Source organism: Podarcis erhardii (genome assembly GCF_964252035.2).
Source record: "Podarcis erhardii genome assembly, chromosome: 2".
In the NCBI taxonomy this organism is placed as follows: domain Eukaryota; kingdom Metazoa; phylum Chordata; class Lepidosauria; order Squamata; family Lacertidae; genus Podarcis; species Podarcis erhardii.
The window spans coordinates 106,433,331-106,447,832 of record NC_138498.1 but is presented as its reverse complement, the minus strand read 5'-3'; the positions used below and the strand labels follow the sequence as shown (position 1 = coordinate 106,447,832).

Sequence of the window (14,502 nt, the reverse complement as noted above, 5' to 3'; positions counted from 1 at the left end):
GCATCCCTTGCTCTTCTGGACATCACTAGAAATTTACTGCCTGCTTCAAACCAGAGTGCTTTTTTTGGATAGTGGGAAATTGAAAAAGTGTCTATTCTCTTCCCACACCTCCACATATAGTGTAGGGAAGATGAGTTATTTAGCCTCAGATGCACATTCTCTGATCCCAATTTCTGCTGCCACCAGCCCTTTTCCAGGATGCTGCATGTGAGCTGTTTACAAGCTTGAGTACACTAAATTCTTTCATAGTCAAAAACTGATGTACAGCTGCCTTCAACATTCTGTGGCTGTTGAAGGCCACTAAGAGTGCTCATTCTTCACTGGGATATTGTCAGTTTTTCTCTCTTGCCTTAATTTACAAATTAATTTGAAATATCGGGTGGTCCCCAAGTGCACAGAAATGACTACTTTTTATGTATGGCCACATTCTGATACCCAACTGACAGTTCATTTATATTATACTTTCTCCTTGGCCTAATCACAAGAGAGTCAGTAGTTCAGAGGTGTAGGAGTTAATGAATGCTAACTTTTGAATCCTTGTTTTACAGGTGCAAGTTCAGGTTCAGCAGTCCCCTCAGCAAGTCTCCACTCAGCAGCTTTCTCCCCAGCTCACTGTTCATCAAGCCTCAGATCAGCCCATACAGGTCCAAGTGCAGATTCAAGGTCAGGCGCAACAGCCGGCACCTCAGACGATACAGGGTCAAGCACTTCAGAGTCCTAGCCCTTCTCAGTTGCAGGCAGCTCAGATCCAGGTGCAGCATGTGCAGACTGCTCAGCAAATCCAGGGTGCCGAAATACAGGAGGAACATATGCAGCACCAGCAAATCCAGGCACAGCTTGTGGCAGGACAGGCTATTGCTGGGGGCCAGCAGATCCAGATCCAGACAGTTGGGGCGCTTTCCCCTCCTCCATCTCAACAGGGCTCGCCACGCGAAGGCGAGCGAAGGATCAGCACCGCCAGTGTCCTCCAGCCAGTAAAGAAGCGCAAAGTGGATATGCCTATTACTGTGTCATATGCTATTTCAGGGCAGCCGGTTGCCACAGTCCTGGCCATCCCCCAAGGCCAGCAGCAGAGTTATGTATCGTTAAGGCCGGACTTGTTAACGGTGGATAGCGCCCACCTGTACAGTGCCACTGGGACCATAACCAGCCCTACTGGAGAGACTTGGACCATCCCTGTTTACTCTGCGCAACCACGTGGTGACCTGCAGCAGCAAAACATAACCCACATTGCCATCCCCCAGGAGGCCTACAATGCCGTCCATGTCAGTGGCTCCCCGACGGCCCTAGCCACTGTGAAGCTGGAAGATGACAAGGATAAGATGGTGGGAGGTGCATCAGTAGTGAAAAACTCTCATGAGGAAGTGGTGCAAACCCTTGCCAACTCCCTTTTCCCAGCACAGTTTATGAATGGCAATATCCACATTCCAGTGGCAGTGCAAGCAGTGGCAGGGACATATCAGAATACAGCCCAGACGGTCCATATATGGGACCCACAGCAGCAGCAGTCCACACCGCAAGAGCAGGGGCAGCAGCAGCAGCAACACCAGCAGCTGCAAGTTACTTGCTCTGTAAGTAAACTACTTTAATGAACAACCTGTCTGCACTGTGGAGTGTTCCAAATGTAGAGAGCAGTGGCTTAGCCCAAGGGCAGAACTGTCTGCAGTGTGTCAAAGACAGCAAAACTTTACTCAGAGTAATATGTACCTTGTTTTTATGTAAAGTTACTCAGCTTGCGTGCACCCGGATGTTCTTCCAGAATTTTGTATGGAGAGGTGGGCGTACAATGAGGATTTTGAGCGTTAGGGGTTCAGGTAGCAGCATGGGGCACAGATATTCTGAGAGCCAGTGTGGTGTAGTGGATAAGAGCGGTAGTCTTGTAATCTGGGGAACCGGGTTTGCGTCTCCGCTCCTCCACATGCAGCTGCTGGGTGACCTTGGGCCAGTCACACTTGTGTGAAGTCTCTCAGCCCCACTCACCTCACAGAGTGTTTGTTGTGGGGGAGGAAGGGAAAGGAGAATGTTAGCCGCTTTGAGACTCCTGAAGGGGAGTGAAAGGCGGGATATCAAATCCAAACTCTTCTTCTTCTTCTTCTTCTTCTTTCCTGCTGTAAAGAACTGTGCAGAAACTTGTCTGCACATTTTGAAATGTAATGTCTATATGCTCCTCTTCCCCCTTTTGAGGACTATGTCATATACTTGTGTTTCTGCAAAAAGCAACAACCCGAGGGTGTTTTTTAAAAAAGCAATCAAGATTGTTGGACCAAGCCCTGTAAATTGCAAAAGGTAAATGGTCCTTCCTTAGGGTGCTAACTATCAGAAATGCTGAATTAGTATAAATTTCACTGATTCCAAAATTTGAAACTCTGGACTGGGACTGGACAGCTATTACTTTTCAGGGTGAATGAAACATTTTTTGTTCTTATCTTGGGATGGCAGAATGTGGTAGGGGTTAATATTACACTAGGATGCAGAAGGACAGTGTTGTACTTCTTCCTACCCTACATTTAAGTATTTCATAATTCTAAGGTGTACATAAAGCAAGCATTCTCACCTTCCCAATCTCAATATTTATGCTAAATCTTCTGTTGGGCTAATCATTAAGCTTTATTAGCTGCCATTATAATGGGTTGTGTTGAGACTAAATCACATCAGTGATTTGCAAAACACTAACTCTAGAGTCAGGTGCTGTTACTGAGAGAGTCCTTCTTGTCTGAAATCTGTCATGGATTGTAAAGGTAAAGGGACCCCTGACCATTAGGTCCAGTCCCGGACGACTCTGGAGTTGCGGCACTCATCTTGCTTTATTGGCCAAGGGAGCTGGTGTACAGCTTCCAGGTCATGTGGCCAGCATGACCAAGCTGCTTCTGGCGAACCAGAGCAGTGCACGGAAACACCGTTTACCTTCCCGCCAAAGTGGTACCTATTTATCTACTTCCACTTAGATGTGCTTTCGAACTGCTAGGTTGGCAGGAGCTGGGACTGAGCAATGGGAGCTCACCCCGTCGCAGGGATTTGAACTGCCAATCTTCTGATCGGCAAACCCTAGGCTCTGTGGTTTAACCCACAATGCCACCTGCGTCCCGCGTCATTAATTGTACCTGGGGCTATATACAAAGCATACCCCTGTTAGAACTGCAATCCCTCCTTTGTAGGTGTTAGTGAAGTTCATATATGTGAATTTGCAGGTTTGTGGTGTTTTGGTTGAAGTAAGAACAGGTTCTTTAGTAAATAGATGGTGACGTGGCCTTTGAAAATATGCCTCATCCCATATATGGAATGGCATATGATAGAGCATGCTGTACTCGTGCTAAACTCACTTCATAATTCAGTTGTCCATACAGCAATATGGGGTATGGATAAAAAAATGGGTGTGGCCACAATTGCCATTATAACGGAATACACTTTGACAGAAATATTCCACTATGAGTTAATGTTAGGAGTGATTACCACTGGTTCAAAATTTTCAAATGCAGTTATGAAATTACATGTAGAATTTTTTTGTTCTAAGCTCTTAAGTACTTCCAGTGAAATATAAACTTAATTGGATTTCTCTATTCTCTGTTTATTGAGCCAAATTTTTGCTAGAAAGCAAAATTTAACATGTTTGTGGTTCTCTAACATACCTTGCAGCCTGACCTGCGAGAGTGTTGGGCTCCCACAGCTACTCTGATATTAGTCCATGGGATTTTAGGAGGGTTTTGATGTTGTCTTAGAGCATGTAGAAGATTGCAAGTTTTTTGTTTTAGACTTACTGAGGCCAATCTTTGTTGGGTCCAGTAGCATCGCCAAATTTTCTCAACTCCCATGTTGTTTCTTGCATTTCTTTTGTCTTCAGCAAGACTACTTTCTGTTTGCCATCTACACCACTGGAACAATTTTCACATTAGAGAATTGATCTTACACAACAGTAACTTTTATTAAGCCTCAACATTGTTTGGTAAAGTACCAGCTATATATTCAGTAAATTGGGAGGTAAAACAGAATGGCTCTTGAGACTAACAAAAGGATAAGCAAGAAGAATAATGAGGCATGGTGAAGAAAGGCAATAGAAATTTTAAAAAATATTATTGTTTTAGAGGTGCAAGTGTCTCTTTCTAGGGAGATTATTCTGTTCACAGCTTTTAGAGTTGGGTCTTTGAGATATTAAAAACTCAGAAGATTCCTTGGCTGCTGTTGCTTTTAACCTGAGAAGTTTAAAATAGAGCAGGAGTTAAAACTTACTACCCTCAGTGCTTACTTGAGAGGGCAGAAAATTACTGAGACTCATCAGTCACAAAATGACTGTAAGGGTAGAGGAAGGCACAGAATCGAGGCAGAGTTTGGCATAATCATGTGGCAGTTTCTGCCCTTATCTTCTATTGATAGCCAGTCCTTTTTTCAAAATTGCTAATAGTTCAGCCTGCTCAAATTAAGCACAGAGATTGGCTGTGGAGCTATTGTGACTCAGCATTCTTCTTGTAGGCAGAATTTGCTGATCCAGACGCTCAATGTGGAATGGGCTTCTTATTTTGTTTTTTTAATCTGCTGGGGTATTCTTACTATAAGATCTCATATATTGATCACAATTTAGAGCTAACCTGTGTCCCAGCTGAGATAACAATTCTCACTGCCCCCAGCCATTGTGACTGATGGTCAGGAATGATGGAAGTATTCTCAGTAATATCTGGTGGGCCACTGGTTAGCCACACCTGTTTTAGAGGTTTTTATCATAATGTCAAAATACTAGCTCAATTCCTCTTGAACTGAAAATGCACCATTTAAAATGAATGAATTGTAAAACATAGGATATGAAAAGAGGGGAAGGAAAAAGTAGGAGAGAAGGATTATAGGAAATTGGGAGCAGGGCACTGCTATCAGTCTTGTATAGGTTTCAGTTAAGCTATTCAAACTTCTAAATGTTTATGCTTTCTCACCCTCTCACTGCTAGGCATGTCAAATATGGAAGGGGGTCATGTATTAAAACATGGGTCAGCAAAGTAAGGTCCGCGGGTTGGATCAGGCCCAATTGCCTTCTGGATCCCGCCCGCGGACGATCCAGGAATCGCCACATGGATCGCCAGTGCTTGCGCTCTTTCACTCTCCCTCACACGGCAGCACCGGCGCCTTCTCCCTCCCCCCTCCTGGCTTCTCCCCGCCCTGCCTAGAGGAGGAAGGGGGCTGGGCTTTGTTGGTGCCAGCAGCAGCAGTGCTCAAGCGGCCACCATTTTAAGCAGCCCCTCTCCAGAGCCCTTTTGCACGCCGCTCATCGTCCCTTCACCGCTGCCACCAGTCCCTGCCACTCGCAAGAGATGGGTAAGCAGCTACCAGGGCTTGTGGTGCTCTTGCATCATCCCCCCCCAAAAAAAAATTTATAGTCCAGTCCCCCACAAGGTCTGAGGGACAGTGGACTGGCCGCCTGATGAAAATGTTTGCTGATCCCTGTATTAAAACTTACAGGCTTAAGCTATTAGCCTTATTCCCTGTTGTTTTGGTTAGGTAAGACTAGGTAAGTGTGTATAATCAATGATTGAAGCATTCTCATGTTTTGCTATCCTTTTGTTTTGTTCTGATCATAGTCTACATCCAGGTAGGTAGGTAGGTAGCCTTATTTTTGGTTTTATTACTATTGTCTTGTTTTGTCAAAAGGATTGTAACTGAAAACTTGAATAATTGCCTGGCCTGCACTAAGATACAAAATCACAGTTTGGCAGGGCACCTTTATAGTATGCTACTCTTAGGCACATGGCCGCCTTGTACAAAAATATATTCTAATGGAAATATTGCACTTAGAACTGTGGGCAAACTGATGATGCAGTGACCTTCAGATTCTGTGTTTGCTAGCAGATGTATTTTCCAAAACGATTAGCATTCAGCTTTCCCCCAGCAGAGGGCAATCTGTTCACTCTGTTTTATCTCTTTTATTCACGGTTTGTTGACATCTTCTTCTTGTACCCAGCTGCAAAGACGGTTTCATAAATCAGTTTACAGTAATGTCTGAACTAGGAAACTGGTTTGACAGCAACCCACAAACCAGAATTGAAGTAACTTTATGGAAAACTGGTTTTAAGAAATTAGCAGTCTGCTTTGCAGTTGGCCTCATTAGAAGAGGAAGGAGGAAGAGGAAGGAGCTTATCTTCTCTAGACCTCTGTAGTTGCAACAAACTAACAAAGGCAGTAGCCACTATGTTACACAGGGTTTTGATTCTGCATTTTGACTTTGTAAGACGGGTTCACAGTGGTCATGAGGTAGCAAGATAAATACATGGAATTGAGAGTGATCAGTATTTGTAGTGAAATACCAGGGGCTTCTGAGCATTAGAATTAAATGAAGAGCAAACAGCCTGAACCCACCTCCTATGAAGATTATCATTTTTATTATATTTACTTCTCTTTATTGAAATATTTTATAAGCCGCCTGGAGGACCATTCAATTAAAACTGCCAGGGTGTAAATCAAATATAGTACAGTTCTTCTAATGAACTGAAGTCAGGTGAGTAGCTCTGCAGGCTGGCGGAAGATGCTACAGTAGTGGTAAGCAAAAGCTTTTCATACATATGTGATCAGAATTGACTTTTTTCCACAGGCTCAAACTGTTCAGGTTGCTGAAGTTGAGCAGCAACCACAGCCTCAGCCTTCACCTGAACTTCTCCTTCCACACTCTCTCAAGCCAGAAGAGGGACTAGAAGTGTGGAAGAGCTGGGCACAGACTAAAAATGCAGAGCTGGAGAAGGAGGCTCAGAACAGGCTTGCACCTATTGGCAGTAAGTGTTGTGAGCAGGGAAGTACTGCTCCATCTTTCAAACAATAGGAATCTTTTGCTTAGTAAAGATTAGTTAGTGTTATAGGCTGCTGAATTACAAGGGCTTTGAGTGGGTTATCATATACAGTGAGTGTGTGTCGGCTACTATAATCAACAGTTTCTAGAGTTCTTGCTAATGATCAGGGCTTAACTTTTCCCTTCAGGCAGCTAAGCTCATTCTCTAATAACTTTTCTGCTAAGTGATGGAGTCTCTGCTCTTCTTGCTGATTTCATTCTTAGCTGCATTCTTGAATCTGTTTTGGTGTGTTTACAAAGCAAGGCAAACTTTCATTATGTATGTTAGGTTTTCAGTTTAAAATAAAAATGCAAAAGCCTTGTTAACTTTAAAAACAGTTAAGTTTATATGCAATGTTTGTGGCACCCACGATTTTTTTCATTGACACAGCAATACAGATTTAAAAGGATACTAATGTCAGTCATGCTTTGAATTGTCTCTTGGTACTCTGACCTCAGACTCCTTCCCATTGTTATTGAGGAATATTCAACCATTTGTGAATTGTCAATTTCTGAGTGGCAAGTCGTGTGTTTGAAATCCATTCAGTTTCCTTTTCAAGCAAATTTTGGGGTACCTTTGTATATGCTGGGGACAAGGAGAAATATTTGCAAGTGACAGTATAGGCTTATTGGGAAGGTTGCAGTGGGAAAGCATGACTGAGTCTACAAAAAGACATCTCTGTTGAGAAATGCCAATTAGTAACCTTGGTTTACTAACCTTGTGCCATGGTTTGCAGGACGCCAGCTGTTGAGATTCCAGGAAGATCTCATATCCTCTGCTGTAGCAGAGTTGAATTATGGGCTGTGCTTAATGACTCGTGAAGCTCGCAACAGTGAAGGTGAACCCTATGATCCAGAGGTTCTGTACTATATCTTCCTGTGTATTCAAAAGGTATGGTATTTTGGAAGCCCTTGCTGCAAACAATGTTAAAAGTGGTATGCTGGGCATATGTGGTCACTAGGAGGATTCTTGTGCCAGACTAAAGTGAGAGAGGCAGACATTGGCTTCCACTCCTGAGATCCTTGGTTTTCTCTTTCACTTGAGAACTCTTGACTGGATGCTGTTCTGATCTTTAGAGTGGCACATAACTAAACATACTCTAATAATCATTATGCATAGAAACAAACTATTAGTAGCTGCAAATTCTGGAAATTAGCCCAGTATCACTCTAATGGGATTTCTATTTACAAAGCATTAATATGAGTTTCAGGTGCTTCGTGGCCTAGCCTTTCAGGCTCTTTGAATAAATGTGTTTGTTGTGCACTATGGGATTTACATAGGAAGGCATGATAAGTAAAACTGTAGCTAGAGAGTTAATGTTGAGTTTGTTAGGTGATTCCTAATCTCTATTGTCAGCAGGGGGTGTGTGTGAAGAATTTCTAATCCTCATGTTTCACATGTGCACTTCAAACACACAGTCTAACTAACTGATTGTTTTTTTATTAAAAAAAATTATATGAGGAGCAGGTTTGCCTGACCTCTGTGTAACTGTTTCTTGCAGTATCTATTTGAAAACGGGCGAGTCGATGACATTTTTTCTGATCTATATTACATACGGTTCACTGAGTGGTTACATGAAGTGCTCAAGGAGGTGCAGCCTCGGGTCACTCCTCTTGGTAAGAGACTCTTCAGTCCACAGATAGGCTTGGTAACCACTGTCTAGACATAGCGGTCCTCAGAGAACATTTGAAGAATGCTCCCTTAATTGACCTAGGAAGAATCTGCAATAAATTCAAATAATGGCTTTTTGTACTAGACTTCTAGGCCCCAAATTGTCCTTGCTTTTCTGCAGAGAAGTACGGGTATCGCCGTATAGCTGGACCCATATTGTCACTTTCCAATATACTGTCTATAGTACAAAATGCAAGCTTGCATTATTCAATATGGATGGAACCACATCTGGGCACACATTGTGCAGCCTTCGCTGTAGTTTTTGCCGGGCTCATCCCAGCTATCTGGTTCTCTTCTTACATCTGCCCAAACTCTCTACTGATCTGATTCCATATGCTGGAATTTTATAATAGAGCTTGAAACAATGAAAATGTATGGTAAGGCTAACATTCAGAAGCAGAACAGAATAGTCCTCATCTGTTTCCAGAATGTCATGAGAGAGCAGGAGCACAAATGAATAACCCTTGGAAGTGTCCCAAAGCTTTGGGGTGCTAATTGAGAAAGGTCTTCTGCTCGTAAAGCCTGTTCTGGTGAGATGGAATTTGAAGTTGTTGATTTTTTGAGGAGATGGCATTCCCTGTGAGAACTGGTTCTAGAATGTTTAGGGCATCATAAGTTAGGCAAGCCAATGTCTCTGCCTTTTTCTTTGTGGAATGGTATGCTTGCATAGTAGTTGCAACAAGATAGCATGAAGTATTTTTTAGTGTATAACAATACAGAGCTACATAAGGTCAAACATTCTATTCAGACACACTAAAAGTAATTAACATGGTTAACTTAGGTCCATCAGTGTCATTGGGACTATTCTGAGTTGTATCCAAATAAGCTGTACTTACAAACTATTTGTTAGAAATCTCAAACCAGCTAGTTAGACTTGATGTCATTGTAAACTGAAATGTATGCTATATGTAGGAGCTGCTGTCGCTAGTCAAACCTTTGTAAATTAGTTTTCTCTCTTAATAGAAACTTTGGGATAATTGATTGGAGATGCTCCTTGGTTTCCATACATCTGTTGAAATTATCTTCTGATCTTCACAGGCTATGTTCTTCCTAACCATGTGACAGAAGAGATGCTGTGGGAGTGTAAGCAGCTTGGAGCGCACTCTCCTGCCACCTTGCTGACAACCCTCATGTTTTTTAACACAAAGTAAGTACTAATAAAGATGCCTTCTTCGTGGAAGCCTATTCTTTAGTGAACTGTGAATTAATGTGCACATTTGAGCACAAACTACCAATGAAGAATTACTTAGATGCATTTTGGTATGAGCTATCAGAGCTAGTTTGGCATAGTTAACTACTAGATGAACCAGTGAACCAGCAGGTCTCCAGTCTTCCTTCTTCAGTGAACTTACTAGGCGGCCATCGGAAAATTCAGTCTTCCCCAGTGTGCAATATGGTCATAGTTCTGACTTCTTTACATGGTTGTTCTAAGTTTCTCTATCACTCTCTCGCGCACGCACACGCGTACATGTGGGTATGTGTGTAAGTATAATCAATCTTTGAATGCATGACAGCAATCAGTCTAACATTCTGTTTCTAGAGTGACCAGCCCAGTGTTTCTGGGAGTTCACAGAAGTATGATGTTGGTGCTCTGTCCTGCGGCCGCTTCCTGTTATTTGGGTTATACTGTCCCAAAATACAGAGATCCTATTTAGCTATTGAGATTAATAGCCATTGTTAGCTGTATCCTTCATGGATTTGTATGACCACCTTCTCAGTTCACACCACCCATTTGATGCTAACTATTGCTTATAAAACATGCCAGATGAGCTGTCTATTGAACTGTATATGTCTGTTGAAATAAATGCATGTTTTAAAAACCTTACACGCCCTCAAATGTTGGCTTTTAAGAGCCTTGTTTTGTTTCTGCCAGTGTTGGAAAAGTTAAGGTTTATTGTGCATCTTTAACTGATCTGTGCCCTCCACCTTTTCCACTTGATGTTCAGATACTTCCTGTTGAAAACAGTAGACCAGCATATGAAGTTGGCCTTTTCAAAGGTTTTGAGGCAGACCAAGAAGAACCCTTCCAATCCCAAGGATAAGAGTACGAGCATCCGGTACCTGAAGGCACTTGGCATACACCAGGCAGGCCAGAAAGGTAGAACTTAACATGGAAAAAAAAGCTGTGCTTTAAGTAGCTGATCATATTTGTTTTGCAGTTCTCTCTCTCTCGAGGGAGAGAGAACCACAGGATTAAGGGAAGACAAAAAAATTGGATTCATAATTAAATTTGCAGCCCGGTAAGCCTGGGTGGTGAGTATGGCTAGACAATTTCTGGTGCTGATGGTGATTGATTACAAAGCCACCTTCTGGGACTGGGACTTACTATATCATGGAACTTTATTATGAGATATCACAGGTATTTGATCTGCAGATGCAAGTCCTGTTGCAGATGCCATCAACCCTGAAGAGCAACTGTAGCACACAGTGGGGATTTTTTTCTTTTGGTAATGATGCTTTTCTCTTACTTTCTGCAAACAAAAATATTTCTTTGCATTCATACATTTTATTGATGGTCCTTTGCTGTCTTACCTTGGCATTTACTGAAATGAGTGCATGTGTGTAGCTTACTGTTGTTAATAGGGTTTTATCAAAGCTAGTTGTGCGTGGTTGGAAAATGGAATATTAATTAAATGTATATGTATATAAAAAAAGGTAAAGGACCTCTGACAGTTAAGTCCAGCCGCGAACGACTCTGGGGTTGTGGCACTCATCTCGCTTTACTGGCCAAGGGAGCTGACGTTTGTCTGCAGACAGTTTTTCCGGATCATGTGGCCAGCATGACTAAGCCGCTTCTGGCAAACTAGAGCAGCGCACGGAAACACCGTTTACCTTTCTGCCAGAGCGGTACCTATTTATCTACTTGCACTTTGACATGCTTTCAAACTGCTAGGTTGGCGGGAGCTGGGACTGAGCAACGGGAGCTCACCCTGTCGCGGGGATTTGAACCGCCGACCTTCCGATTGGCAAGCCCAAGAGGCTCAGTGGTTTAGACCACAGCGCCACCCGCATCCCAAATGTATCAAAACAGCATCTAAAAGCTTTAGGTATGCCAAACTTCTGAGATGACACTGTAGTGGTACTTGCTTCCTTGCTTTATATGCCCCTGAGCTTATGTTGGACTGCTCTTGGGGGCACAGTTCTGTTACTGTGCATTTATATCTATTCAGAGATTCTCTATGGAGCCCCAGTTGCTTTTCCGTCTTATTTATTTATTACCTTTTTACACTTGTCTCAAGGCAGTTTAGAAACATACCATAAAACAGCTATAAATAGTTTTAAAACAGTACATAAAACAGCTAAAGATAGGTTTAAACTGAAGACCGGGACCTTTTAGTCCAGCTGGAAAACCTTTTCATTAATGATACTGCCATGGATCCTACTGCAAAGAAGGTGAAACTTTGACCACCAAACTGTTCCTGGAATGTTTTTTTGATAAGTGGGACTCCTACCTCCTTGCTAAAAACTAGACAACACACTGAGATATTTATGTTTGAATGTAAACAGAACTACAAAAAAGCACAGGTAGCAATGGATGTGTTCTTCGTTTAATGGTCACAGAATAGTTGTCCATCTGCAGCAAGAAAGCCATTGGTGTTGCTGTGTCCTATCTTTTCAAATTGTGGGTTTACTTAGGTTTTACTGACATCAACTTCATCTACAAGGTTTCTGATGTTCTGTATTGTTGGGATTGACTTGCAGTTACTGATGACATGTATGCAGAGCAGACAGAGAACCCAGAGAATCCCTTGAGGTGTCCTATAAAGCTCTATGACTTCTACCTCTTCAAATGGTAAGTGTTCCTGACATCCAGAGCCACAGAAGGATAACTATCTGGATGTTCAGGGTTTGTGTGCACTTTCTACTGTTTTAATCAAACTTAACTATTTATTTTTTGGAGTGATGACCTTGTATAAAGACTACCTTATGCTTCCTACTTGAATTGTCAAAAATGCAAACTTAATGGCATGCAAATTGAGAGGCTTGTAGTGTAGCTTATTTTATTTTATTTTTAAAGCCTGGCATTGCATAATTCTTGACACTGTGTTTTACTGGAAAGAGTTTGGGTATATAACATAGTATGTTTGAAGTGGGCAAACACTTTGTATTGAGTAAACTGGAACTTCGTGTCCCTGGCAGAGGTCTATAAAATAGATGGAGGTATATTGGTGTGGTACTGTGGGAAAAGGTGCCCAACATGTTGATTAGTGACTGGCAGTTTCTAGTCTTTAAAAACTTTTTTGGACTTGCTCTTCATTTCCAAAGCCCAGTGAAACCCCCAAGTTAGTGTGAGAAGTCTGTGGTGTAGAATGTAAAGAATGCTCTGTACAAATTGGGCGTTTCAGATACGACCTGAATTCCTGTGCACTCACAATTCACCCTTTTTCGAATACTTTGAAATGTATTACTAAAGGCTAGGGTTGCAGATGTAATGCAGGGGGGTTCTGCTAGAGCAGAAAACCTCATGGGAAGGCCCGTCCTAACTCTCCAGTTTTAGTCTTCAATGCCACAGTCAGCTTAAACTGTTATAAAATGGAGGTTGAAATGATCAGGACGTCACTTTTTGTATTGTGTTACATGTGGATCCTTTGGAGGTTCAGAAAAAATGTAGATGTTTGTAAGATAGTGTTCATAGCTGTTTCAAGTGTATGCTGTCAAAGTAATTGCTTAACGATATTCTCTGTCTTCTCAGCCCCCAGAGTGTGAAAGGCCGGAACGATACATTCTATTTGACTCCTGAACCAGTGGTGGCTCCCAACAGCCCTATCTGGTATTCCATCCAGCCAATCAGTCGAGAGCAGATGGAGCAGATGCTCACCCGGATTCTGGTGATACGAGAGATTCAGGCAGCTATTGCTGTGGCGAATGCCAGCACCATGCACTAAGGCATCCCTCCCAACTCAGAAAAAGGGTGAGGGTAGGACAGGGTGGGAGGGAAGGCCAGGCCATAAGGCCAGGATCAATTGTACAGCCTTTTACACTAAAGGAGATGCCTAAGGTTTTTTTTCCGGTTTTTTTTTTAAATTGGTGTAGTTATGAAGCCCTTTTAGGCTTCTTCTGTTTAAAGGAGACCCTCCCCATTGTGTATCTGACCCAACTGCATCAGCCTTCTGGACGCATTGGGGGCTGCGTTCTTTCTCTGGGAGCTGTGAGGTGCCGTAGATTGACTTTGGGATTTTTTATGATGTGAAGAAAATGAAACAAATCTAATTGAGGGACTTGGCCTAGCTGGGCCATTGCTTTGGAGCTCATGCACTTGGAAAGAGCGGGAAATGGTGGATATCGGCCAAGAGAGGCAGTTTGCAGTTTCCTTGTGCTCAGAAACTGACATGTTCTGGAGGGGAGAGGAGAGTGACCTGCAATTATGATTTATAAGGAAAAAGAAAAACAATTTCTATTAAGAACTTAAAAGTGACATTTTTAGATGTTAAGTACAAACTACCACACTTCTCTCTCTCTCTCTCTCTCTCTCTCTCTCTCTCTCTCTCTCTCTCTCTCTTTCTCTTTCTTTCTTTCTTTCTTGGCCTGATGTTGAGGCCTTAAAACCTTGAGGCTCCTGTGCCTGATGGAATTCTTGTAACATACACTTGTGTATCATATAAAGATACCACCCTGTTTCTCTTAATGTATTCTTATGCTAGTTGTTTATTAAGAATGACGAGCACGTCTTTTCAACATGCCATTGAACAATGTGTGTTTATTTGGGGGGAACAAATGTAAAGGTGTCCACAGAACATTAGTACAGTGGTACCTCGGGTTATGAACTTAATTCATTCCGGAGGTCCGTTCTCAACCCGAAACCATTCTTAACCTGAGGCATGCTTTCGCTAATGGTGCCTTCTGCTGCCGCCGCACCACTGGCGCGCGATTTCCATTCTCGCCCTGGGGCAAAGTTCTCAACCCGAGGTACTACTCCTGGGTTTAGTAACTCAAAGTGTTTGTAACCTGAAGAGTCCTGCTGGATCAGAGTGGAGGCCCAGCATCACCCAGCATCCTGCTCCCACAGTTGGCCAAACAGATGCCTTCTGGAAGT

The 14,502-nt window shown here is 42.6% G+C and overlaps 1 protein-coding gene across 3 annotated transcripts in view; it reads left to right on the top strand.

Moving 5' to 3' along the window:
* The window catches only part of QRICH1 (glutamine rich 1), a 28,876-nt gene extending 14,730 nt beyond the window's left edge, over positions 1–14,146 (top strand). For all 3 annotated transcript variants that reach the window (XM_081852596.1, XM_081852598.1, XM_081852597.1), the window contains 8 exons: positions 549–1,571; positions 6,566–6,743; positions 7,534–7,688; positions 8,299–8,413; positions 9,507–9,615; positions 10,415–10,566; positions 12,171–12,261; positions 13,162–14,146. In XM_081852596.1, the coding sequence (XP_081708722.1) occupies positions 549–1,571; positions 6,566–6,743; positions 7,534–7,688; positions 8,299–8,413; positions 9,507–9,615; positions 10,415–10,566; positions 12,171–12,261; positions 13,162–13,354 (2,016 nt within the window). In that variant the 3' untranslated portion in view covers positions 13,355–14,146. The remainder of the gene's footprint in view (positions 1–548; positions 1,572–6,565; positions 6,744–7,533; positions 7,689–8,298; positions 8,414–9,506; positions 9,616–10,414; positions 10,567–12,170; positions 12,262–13,161) is intronic.
* Positions 14,147–14,502: the final 356 nt, after the last annotated feature.